The 27,898-nt window shown below is 37.0% G+C and overlaps 1 protein-coding gene across 1 annotated transcript; it reads left to right on the top strand.

The window, feature by feature from the left end:
- Positions 1-9,499: 9,499 nt before the first annotated feature.
- On the top strand, positions 9,500-24,037 carry LOC140162317 (atrial natriuretic peptide receptor 1-like). Its single transcript, XM_072185553.1, has 11 exons — positions 9,500-9,504; positions 9,881-10,029; positions 11,954-12,113; positions 13,335-13,357; positions 15,866-16,004; positions 18,892-19,015; positions 19,217-19,285; positions 19,926-20,103; positions 22,625-22,723; positions 23,531-23,622; positions 23,864-24,037. Exons 1-11 carry the CDS (start codon positions 9,500-9,502, stop codon positions 24,035-24,037), a joined length of 1,212 nt encoding a protein of 403 aa, XP_072041654.1.
- The last annotated feature ends 3,861 nt before the right edge of the window (positions 24,038-27,898 follow it).

Genomic DNA, 27,898 nt, shown 5'->3' with positions numbered 1-27,898 from the left:
CTGTTGGATGTCTGTGGAATAAATACAATATTAGCTGGGCTGACTATATCAAGCTGAATACTCTTTCCTCCAGACAAGCAGTCAACATAGATTTCCGGCATTTCCATCGCAGCCGAACTGACGCTTTCCATAATTCCCTCTTTGTCGCATTTCCCAGGTTATGGTCCACCTTACCAAATGATGTCTCCAGTGAAATTGTTTTTAGTTTGTTTTCTTTTTCGCGCAAAACGCGTAGTTGTATGTACCTTTATCAGTAATGTGTTGTGTGTGCGGGGTTTTTTTTAAATCGCTTTTTTATATAATTATAATATCTTTCATCAACGGGGTTATCGGAGACCCACTTCAAAGTGATTTAGTTCGCTATTAGGGAATCCGCCAGGGACCCCGTTGACTATTGTATTTGTGTTTATTGTTTTAAGGCTTTTTTTTCTGCTATTGTATGTATGTTTGCCTGGATTATCAACAAATCAAATCAAATCAAAATCAAATCATATGGGCGTTTTCATATATTTTGGGGTCAAAGGTCATATAGGGGTTATAACACGGCTGTGTTGTGGTTAGACCACAGCTAAGTCTAGTTCTTTCTTTCTTTCTTCTGCCGACCATTACATTTGCTCTAGCATTTACATGCTTTCATCGATTTTGACCTAACTTGGTCACTATCATCACTGACCAGGCCCCTACAGATCACATGAATTGTGGGGTCAAAGGTCACGTAGGGCTCACAGGAGTCAAAAACGTGATTTCAACTCAAAATGCTACTTCTCCCACAAATTTCGTAGGACAGTAACGCCACTTGCACACATGCATTGTTATTACCCAGTGTCTATAAATCATACACAGATTTGAGGTCAAAGGTCATTAAGGGGTCACTTCCGGTATAAAACCAATTTCCTTCAAAAAATTTTATTAGCTAAGAAAAACATAGGAGAGTGACGGTATGTGCACACATGAATTATGTCAACCTAATGTATATGTGGTATTTTTTATTTGTGGTCAAAGGTCATTAAGGGGTCACTTTCGGTTGTGATGTGCCCTGAGTAATTTAATTTGATGACTTATCTTTGTTTACAAAGTTACATGAGTGATGACATTTTGGGGGAATTCCCCTCTCAAATTGAACAAAACATGTTGAATCATATCTAATTTGGAATATTTGGAAACCCCCTGAGGTTGTAAAGGGAAAGTGATGTAATGGAATTCCCCTAAGGAAGTGATGTAATGAGAAAGGTTAATATTATAATTAAGACTTTTGGAATTCCCAGATTGAGCATAATGTGAAGGTAGTAAATGGCCCATAATAGAATGGGGTTTTTCCAATGCTTTGGATATAAGAAAATGAAAACACAATTATGGTCACAGTGGATAGTGTTGATCTGGGCTAGGTAGCTAATATGCTTATACAGTCCAATTCCTTCACAGAAAGGAAATTGCAAACCAGAAATATTTTATGTAGTCAAAGTACTACTATTTACCAGTGTTGTCGGAGAAGATCTAGAATGCGTCAAAGAACGTATATATATTCTTCTGTCAATTTGCTGAAGTCTGGTATTTTGATTCAACGCAACTGTCAAAATAAGTGCTTCCTGAAGATATTGTGTGAAAGGTGGAAATAGCACCAAGTTTGGAGAAAGCAGTGCAAGGAGAAAAGAGATTTGGAGAACTGCGCAAGGAGTTTAGCATTGGAGAGCGGCGCAAGGAGTTTAGTATTTAGAGAACTGCGCAAGGAGTTATAAACGTGTTTGCAGAACGACGCAAGGAGTTTAGTACTTGGGAGAAACGAAAGTAGCACCATTTTCGTATGAGGATTTTATACGCAAGGATTTATAAATGCAAGTGGACTCCGCTGATTTTAGCAGGACAAGTAAATAGGGATATATTACATCAGTCGTCCAGAACATTGCAAGAACTTTATGATCACCAAGAAGAAGAATGCTGGCTAAGTACTAAATAGTTAAAGAGTGATTATATTTGATTATTGTGTATGTGCATTTGTTGTCATATATTGTACCAATAATAACGTGCTTTCAATTAAAGACTTAGATTTTGTTGGCTTAATCAAATAAAAGTGAAAGTACAGTATGGCAGAGTTCAAAGCAGAAGAGTTTCTTGATACTATAGATTGGGAGAAGTTTGATAAGTTGAAGAAACCTGATTTATTAGCATTTGCAAAATACTATGAATTGGATGTAAAGCAAGCCAACAGAAAAGAAATAATCAAAAATGCCTTAATTGATGTTTTGGTTGATGAAGAGTATTTTGAAGAATCCATTTTGGACAAGAGAAAGAGGTCAAAACTGAAATCAGGGATGCAGTAAGTTGAAAGAACTAGAAGTTCAGGTGGAAATGAAAAAATGAAAATGCAATTGCAGTTGGACATGCAAAAGCTAGATATGCAAAATAAGGAAAAACAAGAAAGATTAGATATGGAAAACAAAAAATTAGAAATGGAAGACAAAGCACGCCACGAAAAGATGGTGCTTGAGCACCAAAAATTGGAAATGGAAGAAAAGGAAAAATTAGCAAAACTAGAAATGGAAGAAAAGGACAGGCAAACAAAGCTCAATTTAGAAGCACATTTGAAAGAAAGAGAAATTGAGGAAAAGTACAAGTTTGAACAAGAGAAGTTGGCAAAGCTAGGTGACAAATACTCATCAAGTTTCTCCTCAAAGTCAGGGTTTGATGTTACAAAGTATGTAAAGCTTGTACCTAAATTCAAAGAGAAAGACGCATGACGAGTATTTCCAACATTTTGAAAAGGTAGCTACAAATTTGAAATGGCCTCCAGAGCATTGGACCCTACTGTTACAAAGTAGTTTTGTGGGGAAGGCCAGGGAAACTTACTCAGCTCTACCAATAGAGCAATGTAATAATTATGAAGAAGTCAAACAAGCAGTCCTTAAGGCCTATGAACTGGTGCCTGAAGCATACAGACAAAAGTTCAGAGATTCAAGAAAGCAAGCAGATCAAACCCATGTAGAATTTGCTAGAGTAAAAGAACAAATGTTTGACAGGTGGCTTGGTTCAAAAGAAGTCAAAGATGATTTGGGCCAACTTAAGCAATTGGGTTCAAAAATGTGTCCACGCTGACATTAAAACCCACTTGGATGAAAGCGCTAGCAAAATTAACACGCTAAGTGACGCGGCGACAATGGCGGACGACTATGGCTTAACTCACAAATTGAATGCGAGTAGATTTAGTCATAACAGAAGTTATTCAAACAGGTTCAGCCATAGCCAACCTAGAGCAAATCAGGGTGGTACAAAAGAAGGGAGATCTCAGTCTAATCACAGATCCTGGTCTAATTCACAGCATAGTGCTGGTGGTAGAGGGACCCCATGGAGTTCAGGTACCAGACCAACAGGTGGGACTGAATTTAAATCCCAATTATTTTGCAATTTCTGTAAGAAACCAGGACATACAGTGACCACATGTCGGACCTTAAAATCCAAACAAGATGCACAAAACAGCAGCAAACTGCTAGTAATACTGTAGGATGTGCAGTGTCACTTGAGTCAAAGAAACAAGTCAGTCAAACCACGAAACAAGAATTCCCACAAAAGGGAGGTGACACAGACAAGATGTGTGAGGAATTTGAACCATTTGTGTTAGAGGGAGTAGTATCACTTGGTGATAATGGTAGTCCTAAGCCCATTAAGATTGTACGAGATACGTGTTGTGCACGGTCTATGATTCTGGAAGGAACTTTGCCCTTTAATGAGGATAGTTCAGCTGGTAATGCTTTGATCCAGGGTATTGGGATGGAAATACTTAATGTACCTCTCCACAAAATTAACTTGACATCTGACTTGGTTTCTGGTCCGGCACCATGGGGTGCCACCTAATTCACGCTATGCGTTCAGGACTGGCATCCCCGTCTCTTTCATATGATATTTCACCTTTTATTATTATCATTATTATTATTATTATTATTACTTCAATATTACAATTATTATTATTATCATTATTATTATTATGTATATTTGTGAATTTCTATGTTTGAGATGAAACCAAATAAATGAATCTGAATCTGAACCATAGGAGTTAGACACGAATTGCCAGTCAAGGGAGTGTCCATGTTGCTAGGAAATGATTTGGCAGGGGGAAGGTTTTTCTGACCCAATAGTTACTGATAAGCCCTGTTTACAGGATGACAGTAGTGAGGAAAAGGAGATATTTCCTGCATGTGCAGTGACACGGGCAATGAGTAAGAAGGCCTCATTAGAAACAATTGAGGACAACCAAATTGATGACTTAGGCTACAATTTGGAAGACACATTTGTGTCAAAGTTGAATGAGAAAGAAGATAAACTTGCTTCTCCAGGAGATAAAAGGACCCCTCAAAATGACACAGCCTCTGAGCATGAACAAATTGGGGAAACATTGAGAGACCCATTAAGTCATGACAAGCTGATTCTGGAGCAACAAAATGACCCAGAACTCAAAGAGATCAATCAAATCAAAGGGCATTGACCCTAGAAGAAGCAGAACAAAATTATGTCTGTTTTTACAAACAAGATGATGTGCTAATGAGAAAATGGCGCCCGCCTGATGCACCTGCCGATGAAGAGTGGAAGGTAGTGCACCAAATTGTGGTACCAAAAGTCTACCACACTGAGTTATTAACATAGCACATGATAGTCCCATGGCAGGGCATTTGGAAAGAATTCTGAAAGAATTTTGAAAGAATTCTGAGACATTTCTGGTGGCCCACTCTCAGAAAAGATGTTTCTGAATATTGCAAAACATGTCACATATGCCAAGTAGTAGTGAAGCCAAATCAGATAATACCTCCTGCTCCATTAAAGCCAATTCCAGCCTTTGATGAACCATTTAGTAGGGTTATTATTGATTGTGTAGGCCCCCTACCAAAGACTAAGTCAGGTAATCAATACCTTCTGACAATTATGTGCGCGTCAACACGCTTTCCTGAAGCCATACCCTTGAGAAATATTAAAGCAGTGACTATAGTGAAAGTTTTAACTAAGTTCTTCACATTTGTGGGGCTCCCCAAGTCCATACAGTCAGATCAAGGATCAAACTTTACTTCTGGAGTATTTCAGCAGGTCATGTATCAATTAGGTATAGAACAGTATACCTCAAGTGCTTACCATCCAGAATCACAAGGTGCACTAGAAAGGTTCCATCAAACGTCGAAAAACATGATCAGGACATATTGTTTGGAATTTCAGAGGGACTGGGATGAGGGAGTACACTTGTTGTTGTTTGCTGCTAGGGAAGCTGTTCAGGAAACTTTAGGATTTAGTCCTTTTGAGTTAGTGTTTGGACACACAGTGCGCGGGCCCTTAAAGTTGTTGAAAGAAAAGTGGCTCAATGAGAAATCAGATATCAATTTATTGGATTATGTCTCCCATTTTAAGCATAGGCTTAACAGAGCAACTGATATCGCCAAAGAAAACTTGAAACAGGGTCAGGCCAAAATGAAACAATGGTATGATCAACATGCCAGAGAAAGAGTGTTCAAACCAGGTGACAAAGTTCTAGTACTGTTTCCAATTCCAGGACACCCATTGCAAGCCAGATTATCATGGCCCATGTGAAGTAGAGTCAAAAGTGGGTGAAGTAGATTATATTATCAAGACTCCTGGTAGATGCAAGAGCAGGCAGTTATGCCACATAAATATGCTCAAAGAGTATGTTGAAAGAAGTGACAGTGGCATTTCAAAACCTGTGTGTACAGTAAAACATGCTGATAATGTAGACAAACATGCCGATGTACTTAAGACAAAATCGCCAATGTAGACAAGAGTAAAGATGACACTTCTGATGTCGCATTTGACCAGGATAAAGAGCTGGAGCACAAAGAGTATAATGTAAAATTGAACTGATGAATTGAATTCTGATGTGCTCACTAATTTGGACTCAAAGTTAGGTCATCTTTCTCAAGATCAACAAAGTCAAATTGCAAATTACAACATATTTCCTGATACGCCAAGTAGAACAAATGCTGCATTTCATGATGTAGATGTTGGTGATACAAAACCAATCAAGCAGCATCCTTACAGAGTCAATCCATTGAAAATGGAACATCTCAAAAATGAGATCAATTACATGCTAGAACAATGATATCATAGAACCAAGTTGTAGTGAGTGGAGTTCACCGTGTATACTTGTTCCCAAGCCTGATAGTTCATACAGATTGGTCGCAGACATGAGAGCTGCAAATGTTCATTCAAAGATGATTGCATAGACAAAATTGGGAATGCAAAATTTGTTAGCAAATTTGATCTATTGAAAGGGTACTGGCAGGTTCCACTCACAGACCGTGCCAAAGAGATTTCTGCTTTTTGTACACCATTTGGTCTGTACCAATACAAAGTCATGCCATTCGGTTTGAAAAATGCACCAGCAACATTTCAGAGAATGGTAAATCAAATTGTGGCAGACATAGAGGGATGTGAAGCGTATGTAGATGATTTGATTGTTTACAGTCAAACTTGGGAACAACACATGGAACAACTCCATCAATTGTTTAAGAAGCTGTCTGAAGTACAGTTGACAGTCAATCTGGTAAAAATTGAGTTTTGCCATGCCACAGTCACATACTTGGGATATGTTGTAGGTCAAGGTCAGGTGAAACCTATCAAAGCCAAAGTTGAAGCAATTGAGCAATACCCCACACCTGTAAACAAGAAGGCACTCATGAGGTTTCTAGGAATGGTTGGCTATTATAGAAAGTTCTGTCCAAACTTTTCAGAGATAGCAAGTCCTTTGACTGATTTGTTGAAGAAAGATGCAAAATTCATTTGGTCAGAACAGTGTGAAAATGCTTTTCACAAAGTCAAATCAATACTCATGAGTTCACCAGTACTTACTGCACCTGATTTTCAGAAGCAGTTCAAGTTGACTGTTGATGCCAGTGACATAGGCTGTGGAGGTGTTGTGATGCAAGAAGGTGAAGATCAAATAGATCACCCCATTTGTTACTTTTCAAGGAAATTCAACAAGCACCAGAGAAATTACTCCACAATTGAGAAGGAGTGTCTAGTATTGCTATTAGCATTGCTACATTTTGATGTGTATTTGGGTACCACAGTATACCCTGTGCTTGTTTTCACAGATCACAATCCCCTCACCTCCAAGACTGGTGAGGTGGAGTTTGACCTTGTAAGAGTACAATCTGGACATCAAACATATTAAGGGAAAAGACAATGTAATGGCTGATGCCTTGTCCAGAATTGCATAAAAAGTGACAAACAAAAATTCCTTTAAAAAGGAACTTGTGTGACAAGTAGTCACTGTGTATGTTGAGTTAAGCACTCAAAGTTAACATTAAGTTGAAGTTGATGTAAAGAAGAAACAATTAAGAAAGTTTTCATTACATTCAAACTTTCTTCTTTTAAGGGGGAGGGTGTGATGTGCCCTGAGTTGTGCCCAAAGTTTGACATTTTGGGGGAATTCCCCTCTCAAATTGAACAAAACAAGTTGAATCATATCTAATTTGGAATATTTGGAAACCCCTGAGGTTGTAAAGGGAAAGTGATGTAATGGAATTCCCTAAGGAAGTGATGTAATGAGAAAGGTTAATATTATAATTAAGACTTTGGAATTCCCAGATTGAGCATAATGTGAAGGTAGTAAATGGCCCATAATAGAATGGGGTTTTTCCAATGCTTTGGATATAAGAAAATGAAAACACAATTATGGTCACAGTTGATAGTGTTGATCTGGGCTAGCTAGCTAATATGCTTATACAGTCCAATTCCTTCAAAGAAGGGAAATTGCAAACCAGAAATATTTTATGTAGTCAAAGTACTACTATTTACCAGTGTCGTCGGAGATGATCTAGAATGCGTCAAAGAACGTACTTCTTCCAAGAAAGGAAATATATTCTTCTGTCAATTTGCTGAAGTCTGGTATTTTGATTTCAAAGGTCATTAAGGGTCACTTCCGGTATAAAACGAAATACTTTCAAAATGCTACTTCTCCCACAAATTACATAGGACGGTGACGCAACTTGCACACATGCATTGCTATTACCCAGTATCTATGAATCATACACATATTTGAGGTCAAATGTCATTAAGGGGTCACTTCCGGTATAAAGCCAAATTCCTTAAAAAATTTTTATAAGCGAAGAAAAACATAGGAGAGTGGCGGTATGTGCACACATGAATTATGTTTACCTTATGTATATGTGGTATTTTTTGTTTGAGTTCAAAGGTCATTGAGGGGGCACTTCTGGTATAAAACGAAATAGCTTTAAAATGCTACTTCTCCGACAAATTACGTAGGACGGTGACGCAACTTGCACACATACATTGTTATTACCCAGTGTCTATGAATCATACAAATATTTGAGGTCGAAGGTCATTAAGGGGTCACTTCCGGTATAAAACCAAATTCCTTCAAAAAATCTTATTAGCTAAGAAAAACATAGGAGATTGACGGTATGTACACACATGAATTATGCTTACCTAATGTATATGTGGTATTTTTTATTTGGGGTTAAAGGTTATTAAGGGGTCACTTCCGGTCGAAGACGAAAAACATTCAAAATATCCTTCTGTCACAAATAACATGGCAGAATGATACTATGTGCACATATGCATTGACATAAGGCAATGCCTGTGGGGTTTTCGTAGATTTTGGTGTCAAAGGTCATTAAGGGGTTACAACACGGCTGTCTAATTAGTCTTTTTTCTGATGTTCTACGGTATACGCTCCAATAAAACAAAAAATTATGACTAAGGCCCTGTATCCATAGGCTGTTCCCTTGTAGCGTGTGCCCTGTTTCCGTGTTCACTTGTTCCCATGTGACCTGCCACACAGACAACGAACCTTTGTTTTGCTTAGTGGCCGCGGTCCCACTGAGGCTGCAGTGACGTGGTCAGGATTCCCGGAAAGCACATGGGCAGCCTGATGAGTTATAGCATTGAGCTTGAGCATGTAATGGTGAATCTCCATAGTTGGATGGGGTTATAAAAAATTTTCCATATTGAAGCTAAATGATGAAATATGGTGCAAAAGTGGAATATATGCCTATTCGCGCGAAGCGCAAACAAATTTGGCACTTTGGGGACTAAAATGGCCAAATATGAGATTAATTTGGTCAGAAACCTACATACAGGTGTCAACATTGGAGGATGATTGTATGGACCAGCCCCTGGTAAAATATTGGGGGGTTATCCCCTCCCCATCCCCCAGGATCTACGCCTATGACTGCAGACAGTTCATGAATACTACAAACCGGCTTACTCTTGCAAAGAACTATGTGTAATCTCTTTCTCAGTCAGTTACTGCCAATGCAAAACAAACCTAAAGATTTGACATGCGGCTACACTGCATTTCCGGTGTACTCGATCGTTTATTTAGCTTCCTTATCGCGTGTTTTGTCAATGGTGTATCAAAAAGTTGCGGAATAGGCCAAATCGTATGGAAGTCGCTTCGCTGGAATTAAATAGGGAAGCATCGCCTGGGGCACTGCTTCAAAACGTATTATTTACTGTAATTAAAGCACTTCAGGCTTAGTCTTTAATGTGGTATGTTAGTATACCAATGGGCATTACAATCATGCAAAAAGTAGAAATTCAAGACAAATTGAGGGCGTCGCTGTGAAGTCAATCACACATTATGGCTTTAACCAAAATAAACTAAAATCCTAAGAAATTGACTCCTGCATTAAAGCACGAGATGCCAGTGTTCTATTACATACCAAATGCTGTGGCAGTGGCACAGAGGTTCAGGAGGAGGAGTAAGGGTTGTTACTCATTGCTTGGTTAGATACTCCCCTGCTGACAGTTGTATGCAAAAAATTGGATCAGGGAAATTAATTGTCCAGAATATGTTAATAAATAATAATGATAATAACAATAAATATAACACGGTCATTTGTTTGAATCAACAATTATTACGTAGGACCACTTTGGGGAGCTCAGAGCATCTTCGAATTCCATCACTACCTCCGTCTCAAAAAGGTGACATCTACGCAGTTGGTTTGCTTATGCAGACTATCATCACTCAAATTGGGCCATATGAGGAAGAAGGAGTGACCATCAACTTGGAGGGTATGTGTTCAGATTTCGATGGTATATGAGTGGAAGCACTTTGCATATGTGGGCGTGGCGGGGGTGTAGATGTGGCCGTTATTAGATTTAGGATTATAATATGGTCTATTTGCCGGAGAAGTGACGTAATAATTCGGATTAACTACAGACTTGACATTGAATATGGAATAATTTTTCGCAAAATTCCAAGAATGGTCTGGTAGAGGTCTGCATAAATGGCACGGGCTAAATATTAATTGGGGTGTGTCAGAAGATGTTGTAAAATAATTGTTTGACAGAAAATGTGCTTTCCATTAGTTTACATTATGGCGCTCATAATGTAGTGAATTAGCCTAAAATGGCGGATTTAAGAACACTGAAGTTGATATTTGTAGGAGTAAAATTTCTGAATTTGAGTAACATTATTCTGATATTATCAAATTTATTGAGGTTTGAGGTGATTTCATTGAACCTAAATACCAATAAGTGTTCGTCAGAACCGAACTGCACCTGTGATCTACCAGTTTTGAAAGTGGGAGGAGCTTTAAAAAATATGGCTCTTAAAAGTGAGACGCACTCAGAAAGTTTGAATGGTCCCCTGGGCCCAAATGTTTTAAACTTACTGTACACAAAGAAACAGTGTGAGTTCATTGGACAACCAGGAATCCGCATAGATGTTTTTGTACCGTAAGTTTATAACATTTGACCCCAGGGGCCAGTCAAACTTTTTGAGTACGTACAGCTTTTAAGAGCCCTATTTTAAGCTCCTCCCTGTTCAAACACTTGGTACATTGTAAGTGTATTTCAGCTGTGATGAATGCCAGTTGCTGACGATGTTTAAGAAATATCACCTCAAACCCCTATAAATTTCATAATAACAGAACCGTGTTGCATAAAATCCAAAATTGTGTCCCCAAAAAGCTCAAATTCAGCCTCCCTAAATCCGCCATTTTAGGCAAATTCGCTACATTATGAGCACCCTAATGTATACATATGGAAAGCACATTTTCTGTCAAACAATTATTTTACACCATCTCCCGACAAACCCCTATTAATATTTAGCCCGTGCGGTCTATGCAGACTCCGTCCAGACCAGTCTTGGAATTTTGCGAAAAATATTCCATATTAAATGTCAAGTCTGTACCATAGAAATAGGTGATTTTTTTAAAAATATAACCGCTGCACTGCAAACAGGTTGCACTCATCACCTGTGTATGTCTGCAATCATAGTATTGAATACAATACCGCTCTTTTCAAAGATACTAATCTTTCAGATGCGAGTGATCAACATGATATGTTTCAATACAAAGATACCGCGCGCGTGAACGTACTAGTAATGGAGCGCGGTATAATCAAAAATTGTTTCTCCTATTGCTATGGTAGTTAACCCATTATTACGTCACTTCGCCGACGAATACCCGTGGTATATTATAGGTCCTGTTTGCAATTAAAATATTTAGGCCTATAAAGATAACTGCTCAAAATTGAAATGTACTTTATGGATACTCTTTTTAGAATAGATCTTTCAAAAATTATTACTCGCCGTAGAAGTAGTGTCGTAAAAGGATAAATTATCATAGCGATGGCTTTACACTATTTAAAAAAAAAAATATTGTCCGGCATTAAAGCATGCAGGTTGCACTCATCACCTGTATAATGTGTACAATCATACCGCTCTTTTCAAAGACACTAATCTTATAGTCCAGTTGCTATGTTACGGTTTTCATATATATCTGGTACACTCGTACAAGACCTTGAATTACAAGAACAATTTTTGTGACATCTTGCTTCAAAAAGAGCACTACTTGTACGGCGTATTATCATAAGGCTATTTAAATAGAGAGACGGATTAAACAAACAATACAGCAACATTTGACAAACATTTAGTAACCACAATATAAGTTTGCTTATATTCTTTTTATTTTGTTAATTTTATGTTCCATAGATGCAATTGGAGAATTAAAAGCAGGCACAAATCCACCGTTTCGACCCAAGGTTTCACGTGAATTATGCTCCGAAGACATGTATTACACTATGCATAAATGCTGGGAGGAGGACCCGAAATCAAGACCCACCAGTCGTCAAATATTATCTGCTGTTCAAAGGTATAAAAGTTGTCATCGTTGCACGATTATACATACATCAAAAAACTAGGTTTTGAATATTAGATATGACAATTACATACTAAAGCTATTAAACAAAGCCAACTTAACTTATCTTTTTCACACCAGTTTATGAGACTCCGGGGGGCACTCACATTTTTTGGGTAGGGTGTGCCACCGCCAGTTTCGAACTCGAGGTCTAAGGAACTGATCGCCCGGCAAATAAGGGGGGGGGGGTCTAGGAAACTGATTGGCCGGTAAAAAAAAGGGGGGTCTTGGGAACTGATCAGCCGCCAATGGGGGTCTCGATAACTGATCCAGGGTAATTTTTCAATTTTTTTTGCCATTTTTGCCACGGATTTTCGAAAGAATCGATTTCGATTCTTGTCAAAAATTGTGCATCAGGATCAAAAATAAATTAAATGTATCTCAACATCTGGACCTGGATCATTTATACTCCAAGCAGAATATCTGTATCACACTTGAATCCAGATTAAGATTAGTACAGGGATCTATACGATGATTTTTTTAATTTTTGGGTGGATCATCTAGAAAGGATAAAATTCAAATTGAGAAAATATTCTAGGTATGACTTCTTGTACTAAATCCAGATCATAAAAAAATGCCAAATACTAAATAGCCTAAATTCCCTGTACTGGCCTACTTTCTCACCTACTGTTATAGCAGCAAACCTGAGATTTAAGATGAGCAAACCCATCTATAACGTCTTTCCTTTTCAATATTGGCCCAAAGAAAAACATTATAATTAGTTTTATGTGAATGGAGCCATGAATGTCAAGTGTGTATGTTAACACACTACAACAATATTTTTTAAATGCTTTCAAAAATGTTATTGTAAACTATTTTTGCCAACATTTTTTACCAAATATTTTGTCAACACTTAAATTACATTATGTTAAAATATTTGCACCCAGCAAATACAGAAATGTTATTAAAATGTTTTTTTTCAAAACGTTTTAATAACATTTAAATGTCGGGTTATATAAAGGTCACGAAAATGTTTTTAAAACGTTATTGCAAATATTTTGGGCAAACATTTTTCGCAAAATATTTTTTCAACCCCAAAATAATATTCTGTTTAGAATGTTTTGTATCAAGTTTTCAAAAATGTTTTTGGAATGTTATTAAAACGTTTTTATACCCTTTATATAACCCGACATTTAAACGTTTTCTGTAAAACATTTTTTGCTTGCTGAGCAGTAGATTATCAAAAAATGATTTTTCATGTTATGAAAACGTTTTATACCCTTAATATACCCTTTATATAACCCGACATTTAAACGTTTTCTGATAACCTTTTATAATCGTTTGCGAATGATGTCGAAAACGTTTTGTGTTTGCTGGGAGGGGGGCTATCATTTTCTTCGGAAGGGGGTGCCAAATATACGGAAAGAAAAATAGGGGGTGTCATAAAAAAATTGATGACCAAAATGTAGGGTCACAAGATGACTACAGATAGTGTTTTTATTTTATTCAAAAAGACAGTTGGGGAGGTGTAAACGGTGGGGGGGTGGCAAAAAGTTTTGCTGCCGAAATAGGGGAGCCCCCAATTTTATTGACGCCGACATTTTGATAATGTGGGAACCCCCCGCCGAAGAAAATGATCGCCATGATAGGCGTAAGAAATCTCTACCTCTAAATTAATAATAATCAGTCATCCCATGTATCAGTCATCCCATATAAAAACGCAATAGGTCCCCAGACCCCAGCTTCTCGGTTAATATATTTTTTATCTTTCCACAGAGCATACAAGGTGCCCTGTGCATTTATTTATCAAACATGATCTCAGTTATACATAGTTATATGAGCCACAATTATACAAAATAATTACCATAATATTACATTGATGAAAGTAACAGTTATTACATATTTATAGAGTTCCATCTTTTATTCCATTCATACATTTACCTTTATTGTTTGCAATGTGTTTTTCAGTCTCGGCGACATTATTAAGCATACATTTAAAACCTTGTATGTCCAGCTTACTTTTATTACATCTTGCATAATATTATAAATAAACTTTTTCCCCTGAAGAACAACAACATTATAATGACAATAATCAACATCTAATATGCCCGTCAGAACATCCTTCATGGTAAGACTAACTCTTTTTTTAAAGATATTATCTTGAACCTTCTTCCAAATTTGAGCGGAAGTACCACATTGCCAAAATTAATGCGGGATATTTTCTAACTCCTGATTATAAAAAGTACAAAGATTTGAATCAACATAACCATATTTAAACAGATTTTCATTTATACCTATAATTATATGCAGAATTTTGAATTGAAAATATCTAAGTTTGGTTGATAGGAGGAAGACAAGGGAATCCTGTAAATATCGTTCCAATTTAAATTCATATCATCAAAAAAGACAGCCCATTTGGCATCGGCTTTGGGCGTCTTAAACAACTTGTCAACGCAAATTTTGTGAACCAATTTGCAGACCTTCTTAGAGGAACAGATAAGAGCATGCATATCATCATGATCATTCTGAACAGTTCCCAAGTCTCCCCCTCTCGACACTTCTGATCCATACATTTGGAATGACATAGAGTAGAGCAAAATATTCAAAAAAAGTTACATTGTAAATTATACTCGGTCTTCAAGCTATCAAGGGAAGAAACCTATCATCTTCATTTAAAATATCAGAAATAAATTTAATACCTTTCTCATGCCAGACTAGTTGTAAACAGTGTTTTGGGCGATAACAATAGATGAATTATTCCATAATATTTGATGTCTAAAATGACTTGAAGGAGAATCATAAGTAATTGTACACCAAACATTGAGAATTTCACCAATAAACATATTCTTAACAAGCTTAATACATTTCTCCTCTGGTTTAGTGTTACATTCCCAAAAAAGATTACCACCAATCTGTTTCATATAAAACATATAAAACATTTCCATTAACCATTGTTGTTCACATCCAAGAGACGTTTAACCCAAGCCACTTTAAGCCCATTAATAACTGAGGTAATGTGAACCATCTTGAGGCCCCCTTTCTCATAGTCACCAATGATGGACTTTCTACTGAGTTTATCTGGTTTTATCTGACCAAATAAATTTAAATATTATCGAGTCCATCTCCTTCAAAAAATTATCAGGTGGTTTAGGTAAGACAGAAAACGATTGTAAACAATTGTAATTTTACCAATTGGACTTAAATCTCTCATCGACCAAATTCGTAAGATTTCCTTGAGCTTTTTAAGTTTTGGAACGAAATTTAATTCGGTAAATATGTTTCACAATCTGACACTGTACTTTAACATGTTTCACTTGCGGAGACATGTGTTTTTGCATCGGGATGCTCATTATGCGTACGTATTTCGGGCATAATTATTCATTCTTTGAATCATGCAGTCTGCTCCCAATAGTAAGGGACCAATGCTAATGTCAGTGACTAAATCTTTGGAACCCTCTTGTGTTAGGCATTTTTGGTAGGGGTCCATTAAGGTCAATCAGGGGTCAAAATTATAAAATATTCCAATTCTTAAAAAAAAAGTGTACCAAATTGCTCGTCTGGTCATAAGGAATCCAAAAATGATATAGTTTGCCCTATATGTGACGTTTAGTTATGACGTTATAATTTTGTTCAGTGCCCTTCAGGCATGCCAAAAAACACTTTCAAATCTATGTTCCAAAGATTCAGTTACCGAACATTAACATTGGTCTCTTATTACAATGTTGTCAACTTATTTCAACCAAATTCATTTTATAGGGATAAGAAAGATGGAAACGTTGTTGACGCGCTATTGTCAAGAATGCAGAAATATGCCGACAAATTAGAAGCCATTGTAGATGAACGCACCGCTGCCTTTATGGAAGAGAAAAGACGCACCGAGAAACTTCTGTATGAAGTTTTACCAAAGTAAGCAACTGTTTAAACTCGATTCAATTTCTGCCATGTCTTTTCTGAAGATAAAATCCGATCGACTGGTCTCTAGTAACCAATATTAAAACAAGATATTAGTATTTCATTGCGTATATATTGTAAACATTCACTGCGTAATTTGTGATGGATTTTGCCAATTACGAAGCTTAGTCAATGGGATTTGTTTAATACATTCGTGATAACACAAGCCATGTATTGACTTTGGCTGATATTCAGTAAAAACGGCGGGCTCGTCTACAAAATTACGACCCTTACTAATTGACCTGCTGAAGTGATGAAATCCATTCCCTAACATGCCTAATTCGCAGCTCTGCTGTTAGGGTTGGTGGGATTACGTGTTCAAAAACACTGCCTTGCTATCTCCCCAACACTAAGCAGATTGTTTAATCTTTTTCTCGCCACAGGTAGAGATCCAGATAGTTGGAAGCTTTCTAATTTTCCTTTTTTTTTAAGTTAGAGCCCCTCATGCATGTCATGCGGCTACCAAGTAAGAGACACATATCATTTCTCCATTATGATTATCCATAGCAACATCTTGGATCACTTTGTCATCAATGAAATTCTCAACAAGCGTTCCTTCCCAATTCCTAAGACATACATGAAGAGCATTGTTATGCTCGTTTTCAATCTTTCTAAGGCCTACGACCGTGTTCCCCATGCACCGTCCCATCATACAGATGCTGGGTGGGGGATGCGGGTTAACATGCCGATCAAATGCTGTCCTGGTTTACTTGAGATCAACAGGTCTCAGTTGGTTTTCATCCATGATGTAGGTTCAGGAAAGGTCCCTGAGCTTTCCGTTGTACCACTTCTTTTCCTTATTCATGTTAATGTTTTTGTCTTGTTTTCTTCCAACAGCTCTTCGATCTTAAAGGCTGGGGTATGAACGTTTGGACTGTATTTATTTTGGGACATTAGAGCACATCAGACATATCGAATTGCATTCTGAATACGAAGAATGTCATTCTGATATCAAATAATTTTGATTTTTGAAATTCGCAATTTAATACACATTTTATGGCAAATCATTAAAATTGATATTTTTGATATTTAACAGTACTTGAAGTAAACTTTATAAATCTGATGATTTATACTTAAAGTGTATGTAGGTGGGATGAAAAGCCGACGATCAATTGAAAATTTTGACCTTTCGTATTGAAGATATCCCTAGGGATCTAAAATGAGCGTTTATTGCGTTTCGGCAGTATTTTTTGTGGGACATGAGAGCCCTCAGACCTATCGAATTGCATTCTGAATACGAAGCATCTCTTTCTGATATCAAATAATTTTCATTTTTTGAAAATCCCAATATAATACACATTTTATGACAAATTAAAAAAATTTGATATTTTTCAAATTTTGATATATAACAGTCCTCGAAGTAAATTATATAAATCTAATGATATATTCTTAAAGTGTATGTAGCAGGAGGAAAAGCCGACGGTCAATTGCAAATGTTGACCTTTCATATTGAAGATATGGATTTTTTCCCAAAAGACCTATTTTTTTTTTTGGTGTTTTGGGAAAAAATCCATATCTTCAATACGAAAGGTCAAAATTTTCAATTGATCGTCGGCTTTTCATCCCACCTACATACACTTTAAGTATAAATCATCAGATTTATAAAGTTTACTTCAAGTACTGTTAAATATCAAAATATCAATTTTAATGATTTGCCATAAAATGTGTATTAAATTGCGAATTTCAAAAAATCAAAATTATTTGATATCAGAATGACATTCTTCGTATTCAGAATGCAATTCATATGTCTGATGTGCTTTAATGTCCCAAAATAAATACTGTCCAAACGTTCATACCCCAGCCCTTAAGTCTCCTCATATTATTCTGGTAAATGCCTACCCTGCGCACCTTGTGTTTTGGGGTTAGGGCTAGAGTTAGGGTTAGGGTAGGGCTATAATTAGGGTGGGGTTATGGTTATAATTAGGATGGGCTTTAATTAGGGTTAGGGTTATACTTGTACGCAGGGTATACCAGAATTATTCCGCCCCCTGCCCCTGCTAGTTACGCCACTGCTTCGTAATCTCTTTCTCGCCTTTCATCGTTAAATATGGGTGTGTCACATGGCATCCCTCAACAAGACCAATCACCTCCAGGTGTGTCAAAGATTTGCTGCCCGGTGGTACTGCAATCCTGGAATCTTACTTTATGGGATTCTCCAGAAATCTGATATTTGTTTGTTATCCAAACGCAGGGACTCTTGCCCACACTCCATCATCTGTGTTCCTCTCTAATCCTTTCCAGCATCTTACCCTTGCCCTTCAACCCGAAATCCCAATTCTCTTGTCATGGATCCCCCATTCTGTATGGGGGATCCAGATATCTTTATTATTATTACCTCCCCTATGTGATATAGTTCAAACCACACCAATCCGTTGAATTTGGTGTCTTGGTCATTTGTATTGGGTTGTCGACCGGAATAAATCAATTCATTTCATCTCTATACAATTTCTACAACCTGCTACAATGTAGCGCCATTACTTTTAAATAATACAGCGTAATCAAAACTTTTTGTACGGGGATGTGCCACGCAGACTTTTGGATACTGACTTTCTCTATACCAACATTTTGCTGTTTTTGCTACTCATCAGTATGCCAATTTTCATCAAAAAGCAGCCAAAAATCACCCTAATTTGCCCTAATTTGGTGCTTTAAGGACACTTTCCCCAAAATACGCCCAATTGGGCGCATAGGTCTACACTAAAAACCCACCCGTCCATATACCAAAATTGCTGAAAAGGTACCCCAAAACCTTGGCGCATCTCCCTACATAGGTTTAACCAGGGAGACCCCCTCCCCGAATCAAACAATTAATTATTGAAATATTGGCATCATTTTCTTACAGAACCGTGGCAAATCAGTTAATGAAAGGTGAGGTGGTTGAACCAGAATCTTTCATTAGTGTTACCATATGCTTCAGTGACATCGTTGGATTTACGGACATGGCATCAAAAAGTTCACCATTGCAGGTATTTGCTGAAGTGAAACCGAATTCTAGTTTCTTGCGAAATGTATTTTCTTTGATAAATTTACGCTCTTGTTTAGAGTGTACCTTTTATGATCGTAAATAATTGTAATCGGGTACATAATAAATGATTATCATGTTCATCTACTGTATAATTATTGGCCCTAATTATAAATACGAATTTTCTTATCCATTGTTGTTGCAGGTCGTTGGACTTTTGAATGGATTGTACACCGTATTTGATAATATTCTCACTCATTACGACGTATACAAGGTTTGTACACTCTGTTTGATGATATTCTTACGAATTTAATTATGACGTGTGCTATAGTAGACATATAGCAAAGTCCATAATGTGAATAAAGGTGCCACTCACACACAAAATCAAAAATTCATTAGACAACTATAACCGATTGCATAATTTTGTACCAAATTTAGTCTTTTGCAACGAGACTAATTTGGTACAGTTTGTTGGTTTCTCTGGGTATTTCAAATGCTTGTGTGTTGCGCATATACATGCCTATATGTTTGCCCTGTTATTGTATAAATTATTGCTTTAAACAACTTGCGACGTAAGTGGTGTCGGAGAGGTGTGCCCCCTTCAGAAGTGAGAAACTTTTGCAAAAGGAAGACCTAACTGAAATCATATGGTGGACCATTTTGGCAATATATTGTGTAAAATTTTAGTTTGAAAGAGTCAAAAATTTGCAAATGACAGGCCAATTGAAACTCCTTTTTTTTACTATTATTGTATAAATTATTGCTTTAAACATAATTTAGAACAACGAGGCAACCCCTGTTCATGAAGTCACAGCTGTAACTAAGAATAAATCTTTTAAACGTCTGTGGACACCCCGAGTGTAATCTTCTATGTCGATTGAAATCGTTATTTATATCCTTGTGGTTTCATTCAGGTGGAGACCATCGGCGATGCTTACATGGTGGCATCGGGTCTTCCTATACGCAATGGCAGTAATCATGCCTATGAAATAGCAAAAATGAGTGTGGACATGTTACAATCAATAACATCCGTCAGTGCTATTGGAGATAGGAGTCACGAGTCTGTACAGCTTCGTATTGGAATTCATACTGGTAAGTGAAACCTATTCAATGTCAAGTGTAGTTTCGCTATTTTCCGCTATTTTCGCTGTTCCGCTATTGCCAAGTATAGTTTCGCTATTTCAGAAACAAAACTAACGTTGGGGTGCGCTTGTGTGTGGGGAGTTAGGGAGACATCAGATAGCAGTTACTCCATACTTGCTCCTATAGAACTTTCCTTAACATTGTGGATAAGGGCTCTGATAGGGGTAAACTAAAACTAAACTATAGTGCTGGTACTAGACTTGCTTCAAGTCTTTTGGCGTCCATAGTTAGTGAATGTAAAATTCATGGAAGCTTTGCCACATCTTCCAAAAATTTACATTTCTTTCCAAAATTTGAAGTTATTTATTCTTTCAAAATAATTATTCACCATCATACTTAAAACCACTTAATTTCGCGAATTTCGCGAGGACTTTTGTTTCATGAAATTAAATCCCCGCGAATTTAATAACATCTAAAGAATTTGAATCCTTTCATATGCCGCTGAAAATTTGCACAAGTCGGAACTGGGTTCCGAATTTGACAACCCAACTCTGGCAACTTCCATTACAGAATTCACCTCTAAATTTTTTTTGTGACTATCTGATATAAATAATTTTCATTTATTAAATTCAATTTACCTGGAAACATCATCAAAATAGCCTCATATATCATTACAAAGATCATATAAATTCCACAAAGCATTGCACTTTCACAGAAAAGTCGCTAGAGCATCGGAAAATTGGTGTCTATTTTTGTTGATCCATTTGCAGCTTAGAAAGTAGTAACCAATCATGCTAATACAAACTTTCATTTCTGTCTCATAATGTTTTAATTAAAACCACTTCTAAACATTTAAAAATATCTTTTTAAATCATAGAAACAAATAAAATAATATTTTAGAGTCTTGTTCAGAGTGTTGTAACTTGTGAAAATAAAGTTTAAAAATAAAATAAAATGTTCTGATTGAACGAGGTTGTAAAATGGCCGCCGCCACATGGAATATTTTATTTCTGTCTCAGTTTGTTTTTATTAAATCACTTCTAATCATTTTAGAATATCTTTTTAAATCACGAAAACATATTAAAATAATTTTAGAGTGTTGTTTGGAGTGTAATAACATGAGAAAATAAAGTTTAAAACGAAAATAAAATGTTCTGATTGAACGAGGATGTAAAATGGCCGCGCCCATGGGCCACATGGTTTTTTTTTACTTTGACAAAAGTCATGAAGTATCTCGTAATTTTATCATAGTTTGCATATGATTTCCTACAAAATATGGCCATATCTCAACATTTATCTCAACATTTAATTAAGGGAAGGTAAGGTGGAAATACGCAGCAAAGTGAGGCTAATTTTGAATTCGAAACTTGACGTGAAATACTGCTTGTGTTTACCGTGTCATTTACTGGAATTTGAAAATCCTGGATTCATGAAATTAAGTACCCGCGAAAATGGCGAGGACCGGCGATTCGCGAAATAAAGTACCCGCGAAATTAGTGAAGTGTTTGTCATTTGAATTGCTATATAGTGGGCTTTCTTATCATACCTTACCCCAGGCATACTGTACACTGCAGGGGAAGTGTTTGAGCAAAGTGCACACCATGCCCACAAGGTATACTTCTCCCTAAGCTCATGTTTCCACACAAAAATTCTGACCTGACTAAAAATCTGAGGGAGTCCAGTATATGATACTTCGCCCATGGGTCCTATAAAGAAGAGCATGAATAGTGAAAAAGTAAGGAGGAAGCCTTGATCAAGGCTATGCTGGTACACGGAGAGGGAAAGACACGACCTACCCCAAATCACAGGGGCAAGTAATGGCCAGGCCACCAAGTGCGATTGTGTATTTAATTTGGAAGGCTCGTGTTTGTTTTTGTGGCGATTTCTCCAAATTTGATGTTTTTAGGGATATTTCAAGAAAGCAACATGCTAAAGACAAATCTTTGGGCACATAGTTTCTTATTGTGGACACAGCTCTTTTCGGCAGACCTACGTTACCATTCGTTTGGGGGATTTACTAATATATACATATTGTGACTGCATTTTGAGGTTTTCACTGACGTTTTATGCTTACCATGCTTTCCGGTGACGTTCCTTTAACATGTTTTTCGGATGGTCGGCAATGGCAAACAACAGAATGTAGATTGGTTAGGTGCAAATGTTATATTCCTCTCGGTGGGTATTTTAAAGATAAAACTAATTTGCAGTCACTGCAACAAGATCAAATTTTACTTTTAAATACCGGGTACGTGGTGGCGATTGGAAAGGAACTGCGGCATCGATATTTTAAGAAGTGCACGACTGGCGACTATGTTTACATATCCCGCATTAATGATTGCGTCTACCCCTGAAGCAAAATAACCAAAACTGGAAAACTCTGACCTGAAGGCCCTGACTTGCCTTAAGAGATGTGCACTTATAAACCCCATTTTCAATCATCTTTCCATGGTAAGCTTGTGGTAGGGTATGTGCAATCGTCGATGGAAGCAACTCAAAATGAGGTATTTTTTTTTTTTTTTTTTATTTACAGGACCATGTGTGGCTGGTGTTGTTGGATACACGATGCCACGTTATTGTTTATTTGGTGATACAGTAAACATGGCGTCACGAATGGAATCTAATGGTGAAGGTGGGCACAATCAGTGGCGTAGCCAGGATTTTTGAACCGGAGGGCACAACTTGTAAATGTACCGACGGAAATATTTTTGCCGACGGAAGTTGTGATTTGTTGACCCAATTTCTTTTTGCATGGTTTGAAAAAATGAAGAGCAAAAAAATATAAAAAAAATAAAAAGGATAATGGGCGCAAAACACTAAATTTTTATGTGTAATTCACAATTTTCATCATTGTTTTATACAAACTTTCAAGTTATTGGGTGAAAAATGTCTATTGTTAACCCAATTTTTTTCACCAAAAAAGCCTTCCGTCTACCGACGGCCTTACATGAACCGACGGCCATGACGAGCGGGGGGGACCGGCCCCCTGCCCCCCACTGGCTACGCCACTGGGCACAATACAAGATTATCATGTATATATATATATATATATATTGGAGACTTTGAATAGTTATTTTTATTTTTTCAATCAATGATCCGCTGGCAATGATTCATTAGAGCCATTCCATGTCGACTCTAGGGATGTGCACCGCAACGCCTCTTTTTCTTTTTCTGTGTGGTGGTAGATATAGATGAGAAAGTAAAATCCTGAAAATTTGAGCTTCATACTTCATTTCGTTTTCCAGTGCCATCAATTTGAAATTTAATTTAATTATTACTAATTTAATTATCATTATTATTATTAAAAGTTTGTTGTTGTTGTTGTTGTTGTTGTTGTTGTTGTTGTTGTTGTTGTTGTTGTTGTTGTTGTTGTTGTTGTTGTTGTTATTATTATTATTATTATTAGTGTTATTACTCGATCGACTTTTATTACTTACAGCTCAAAAAATACATATGAGCATTGAAACAAAGGAGATTCTAGATAGCTTTGGAATTTTTGAAACGGAACTCCGCGGCGAACTTGAGGTCAAGGTAAGAAGTAGGCTATAATTGCTATAAAGAAATTCATTTATATTAAATATTTTTAGATAGGAATTGATTGAAGAGTCAAGAGTACTTGACAACAATGTGTTCATGTCTGAGCAGTGTTGCTATGTGATACCAAATGCATTAATATTTAGATACAAGCTTAAAACCGTCAATGCTTTGGTGCCATGATGACATAATGTTTGTATGTTTTGTAATAAACTGGCTCAATTATTTACCTCATCAGGGCAAAGGAATGCAAAAAACGTATTGGTTAGTACGCGACACATCATCAACACCATTTAAGGGTAACAGGGAACCGGGCACCAGCTACATGCCAAATATACCAACCAACTACGCATATCAATCCAGCACGAAAGTCCAAGATCCTGGCCTTCTTTTGACTGTACCAAGTATGTGATGAGTCGTAGTTTCCTTCTCAATTGGTATTACAGAAGTATTTTATTTATTCCATATACATTACAATTTAACAAATAATGAAATGTGAACTGACAAAACCTTCTTAATTCTGTTATAATATTATTATGTAGCTATAGCTTGCATATATAATGTAAGTTTGATTTGTTGGTATTATTTGGTTTGAAAGTTCTGCAAGAAAGTTACTGTTCTCAGACGAACAGACACACATGTTTCCTACAGAAGTCGCCGTAGATGTAATGATGTAACAGGATTCATTACTGATGGGTTTACACAATTTCTGAATATATTACCCCGCATTATATAAGCAGGAAACCATTGATATATGGTCAATTCCAGCCAAAGCGGGACAAAATTCTCTCCGGGGTAACCCCAAATGGGTGACTTTTGAAGATTTTTCCTGACACTTTCAACAATTTCCTGTCCCATAGGAACAGATAGTTAAGAAAAAAATATTTAGGCCCATGTTGAACGTAAGTGTCCTACAAAATTGTAAATATATTTTGATCTGCTCCGGTGACTGCACTGACGCTGTGCAGTGCAGTAAACAAAACATTTTTGGGACTGAATTAAGATAAACTGCAATCAAATTATGATAAAATTTTGATTATCAACAACGTAAACTTGAACCCCAACTTTAAATCATCGCAATCGGCCACACAAACCTCAATTAGGCACAGAAACAGTGGCGAAAACAAAACTCAAAAATCACTTTTCTTAAAAAGTGCCCCTCCAGAATTCATATTTAGGTTGAGAAATGTTTTTGAGTAATTCACTCAAAATTGTTCATAAAGTGTGTTAACTTTGACGTCTAAGATAAAATTGCATCTTAGATGTCTAAGATTGCATCTTAGGAGTGTAAGGTTAGGCGTATTATCTTGCGCGTATTTTGAAGGTATTCGCCATCCATACCTAAATGCATCACGCGCGTAACTTTCCTAAAATGACCACCTCTTTTATTTGTTTTGTTGGTCACGCAGGCGTACAGACCATTTATGTGAGTGGCCCCAGGGTCATTGGGTGAGAGCATAACTTTTGGCATTCGGTGAGAGCAAAATGTAAAAAATATGGGTGTCATTGGGGATAGAACATGACCAATTTTTTAAATGGAACCTTTGGGTGAGAGCCGAAGCAGCGCCACAGAAACCTCCAACATTGAAATTTGAGTTCTAAATCTCAGCTTCAAATTTCTTTGGTTTTTTTTCAAAATAAGTATCAAAATCAGTGATAAATAAAAGTTGCTGTTCAAATTGAAAAATAAGGGTCTTTGGGTGACAGATAAAATGGAAAAATAAGGGGTCTTCGGGTGACAGAGCATGTGTTCGTAAACAAATATGGGGTCTTTGAGTGATAGCGATGCTGAAAAAGGGGTCTTAACAGCCCTGCATACGCGTCACCTCCAAAGTGGGGTGCCCCCGGGAAGGGGGGGGGGGGCGTGGTGGTGGTAGAATTTACAATATACAATTACAAGTCTGTACTAAAAGTGATCTAAGATTGTAAATTAATTGTTCTTGTTCCCCATGTTCACGATGCGTATTTTATACCTACTTTTGGTAGAATTTTTCAAATACAAGTCAAGTGATCCAAGGTTTTGAATTTTAAGAAGTTATTATTCACATTTTTTGTTTCCATGCACACAAGCTTCGAGAAACGGTCCGCAGCTGCTACCATCATATTTTCCTTAACAGCGCCATCAACGTTCAGTTTCAACGACTATTTGGAGTACCTTTCTCGGCAGATAGCGTGGACAGCCTATTATAGCCGAGATAACATCATAATCATGGATCCATAAATCAGGATGTGGCACTAGCTAATTTGCATGTGTCCATATTCTTATGTAAATAGCGTATTGTTATTAAAAATGATGTTGTGACCTTGCTAGAGGGCGTTTATATGTCGGACAGGCAGAGCTTGACTCAGGAGTATGATGATGTCTCGTATCTTTCAACAATAATCTTTGTTGGGTTGAATGGGTTGAATAATCGAATTTTTATAGTGTATTTCATGTCCTTATAAAATTAATATATTTTTCCCTATTTACTGCGTATAATCCTTGAAGTTTACGTGACTTTATAGCATCTAGAAAGTCCATAACTTGAGTGAAAGCTAAACACCCTGACTGCTGCGTGAGAGACTTCTTGTCAAATTATTATATTATTGAATTAATACAGATAGGGCGGTCGCAAACACGGTCTATCTGCATTGAAAACATATTTTAATTAATACAATTTAATAATCGAGTATACCCAATGCCCATTATTACACTCAACTCTGTAAAACGTAATTTCGCGAACACGTGTTGATAATTGACATTTGATTAAGGGACACAGTAGTTTCTGTTTGTATCGGCTACTATACATAATTATTATGCACATTCAATGTCACGGAAATAATCCAGAAGCTATACACTGGTGAAGTGACGTCACAATAGATAAATACAATTTTGAATAGATCGCTCTGCACTACATCATGTTGCACTCATCACCTGTCTTCAATCATATAATAGATTGAATACAATACCACGTACCGCTCTTTTCAAAGAGACTAATCTTACCGGTGCAAGTGATTAGCATTTCTTTGACATCGGTACCGCATGAACGTTGTAGTGCGGGGCGATATAGTCAAACTTGTATTCACCTATTGCTATGGTAGTTAAAGCGATTAACTACGTCACTTCGCCAACGTATTGCAAGTACTCTCAAGTCGTGTTCACACAGTCGGACTTACAGTCGTCACTTTATACCGGTAATACGTCCCTATTGCCGGTTACAAGTCGCCGCGCCTATTACCAGTAATAACTCACTTATGTCCGACCGTGTAAAATTGCATAATGGATCGATGGTATTTAAAACCTAATACCTAGCCTATGACTTGGGCCCCCTTTCACCACTCGCTATTTTATTTTTGGACCGTTGATATCATACCATACTTCACACCGATTTCTCTACCAAATTCTACGCATATGTCAAACATTCCACAATCATATTACATTCTTGCTATCAAACTTTGGTATATGAACCTCCGAAATATAATTTACAAGTTCTAGAAAACGTAAATTTTCAGTGCTCCACATTTGGCCATAAGCTTATTCATTAAAGTTCTTCTATTTACTTTCTTGACCCGTATTTTTTATTTTAAACTAGCTGCAATATATCACTGAATCCTACTTAAGCCATAGGTACAAAGTTTGTATGTCCAAACTACAGCAGTGATGAAAAATAGTAACATTTCTTGCCACCATTCTGCCAAATCACACACTTTTCAAAAGCTTCCGTTTCAATCATTTTTGTGATTCAGGTACCTGTTTTGCCATTATGTGTCCAATCAGTTCTAAGTTTACCATCTCAATTGTACTCACCATTTATATCCCAAGCAAAATGTATACATCCTTTATATTATATCCAAATTCAGGTTCAAGAACAGGTTAAATAGACCAAGTCTCAAATGTCTCCAGTCATACTAAAAGCACATTAGTATTTTAATGCTATATTTTCAAAACGAATACGTGTTCCCGGTTGGCTCTATAGCGATTTCACAGAAAAGGTATTTCTAGTACAATGCAGCGTCGGACTCTAGCTGAGAGCGTAGCCTAAGTCATTATAGACTCCAAGAATGGCTCGCTCTCCATACACAAATGAACAAACACAAAGGAGGGTAGTCTCCTCCTTGGCTAGCTTGATTTCGATGGAGCGAAACCAAATTGGCTGCGGAGGAGACGGGTAATTTTGCCATGCAAATGAGCCAGTGTCGTAGCCCTGGTTGTCATCAACCTATTTGATCGTAGTGCATTTGTTATGTGTGTGAGACGAACTGTCGCGGTAGATTGCAATCATGCTTTTGTTGA

This window comes from Amphiura filiformis, chromosome 1 (assembly GCF_039555335.1).
Source record: "Amphiura filiformis chromosome 1, Afil_fr2py, whole genome shotgun sequence".
NCBI lineage: Eukaryota > Metazoa > Echinodermata > Ophiuroidea > Amphilepidida > Amphiuridae > Amphiura > Amphiura filiformis.
The sequence above is the reverse complement of the archived record's forward strand: the minus strand, read 5'-3'. Positions and strand labels throughout refer to the sequence as shown.

Excerpts from the sequence above, each read along its gene's own strand:
- LOC140162317 (XM_072185553.1), top strand. Across the intron at positions 16,005-18,891 it reads CTGTATGAAGTTTTACCAAA|AACCGTGGCAAATCAGTTAA; the intron begins GTAAGCAACTGT and ends ATTTTCTTACAG. Across the intron at positions 20,104-22,624 it reads TCGTATTGGAATTCATACTG|GACCATGTGTGGCTGGTGTT; the intron begins GTAAGTGAAACC and ends TTTTATTTACAG.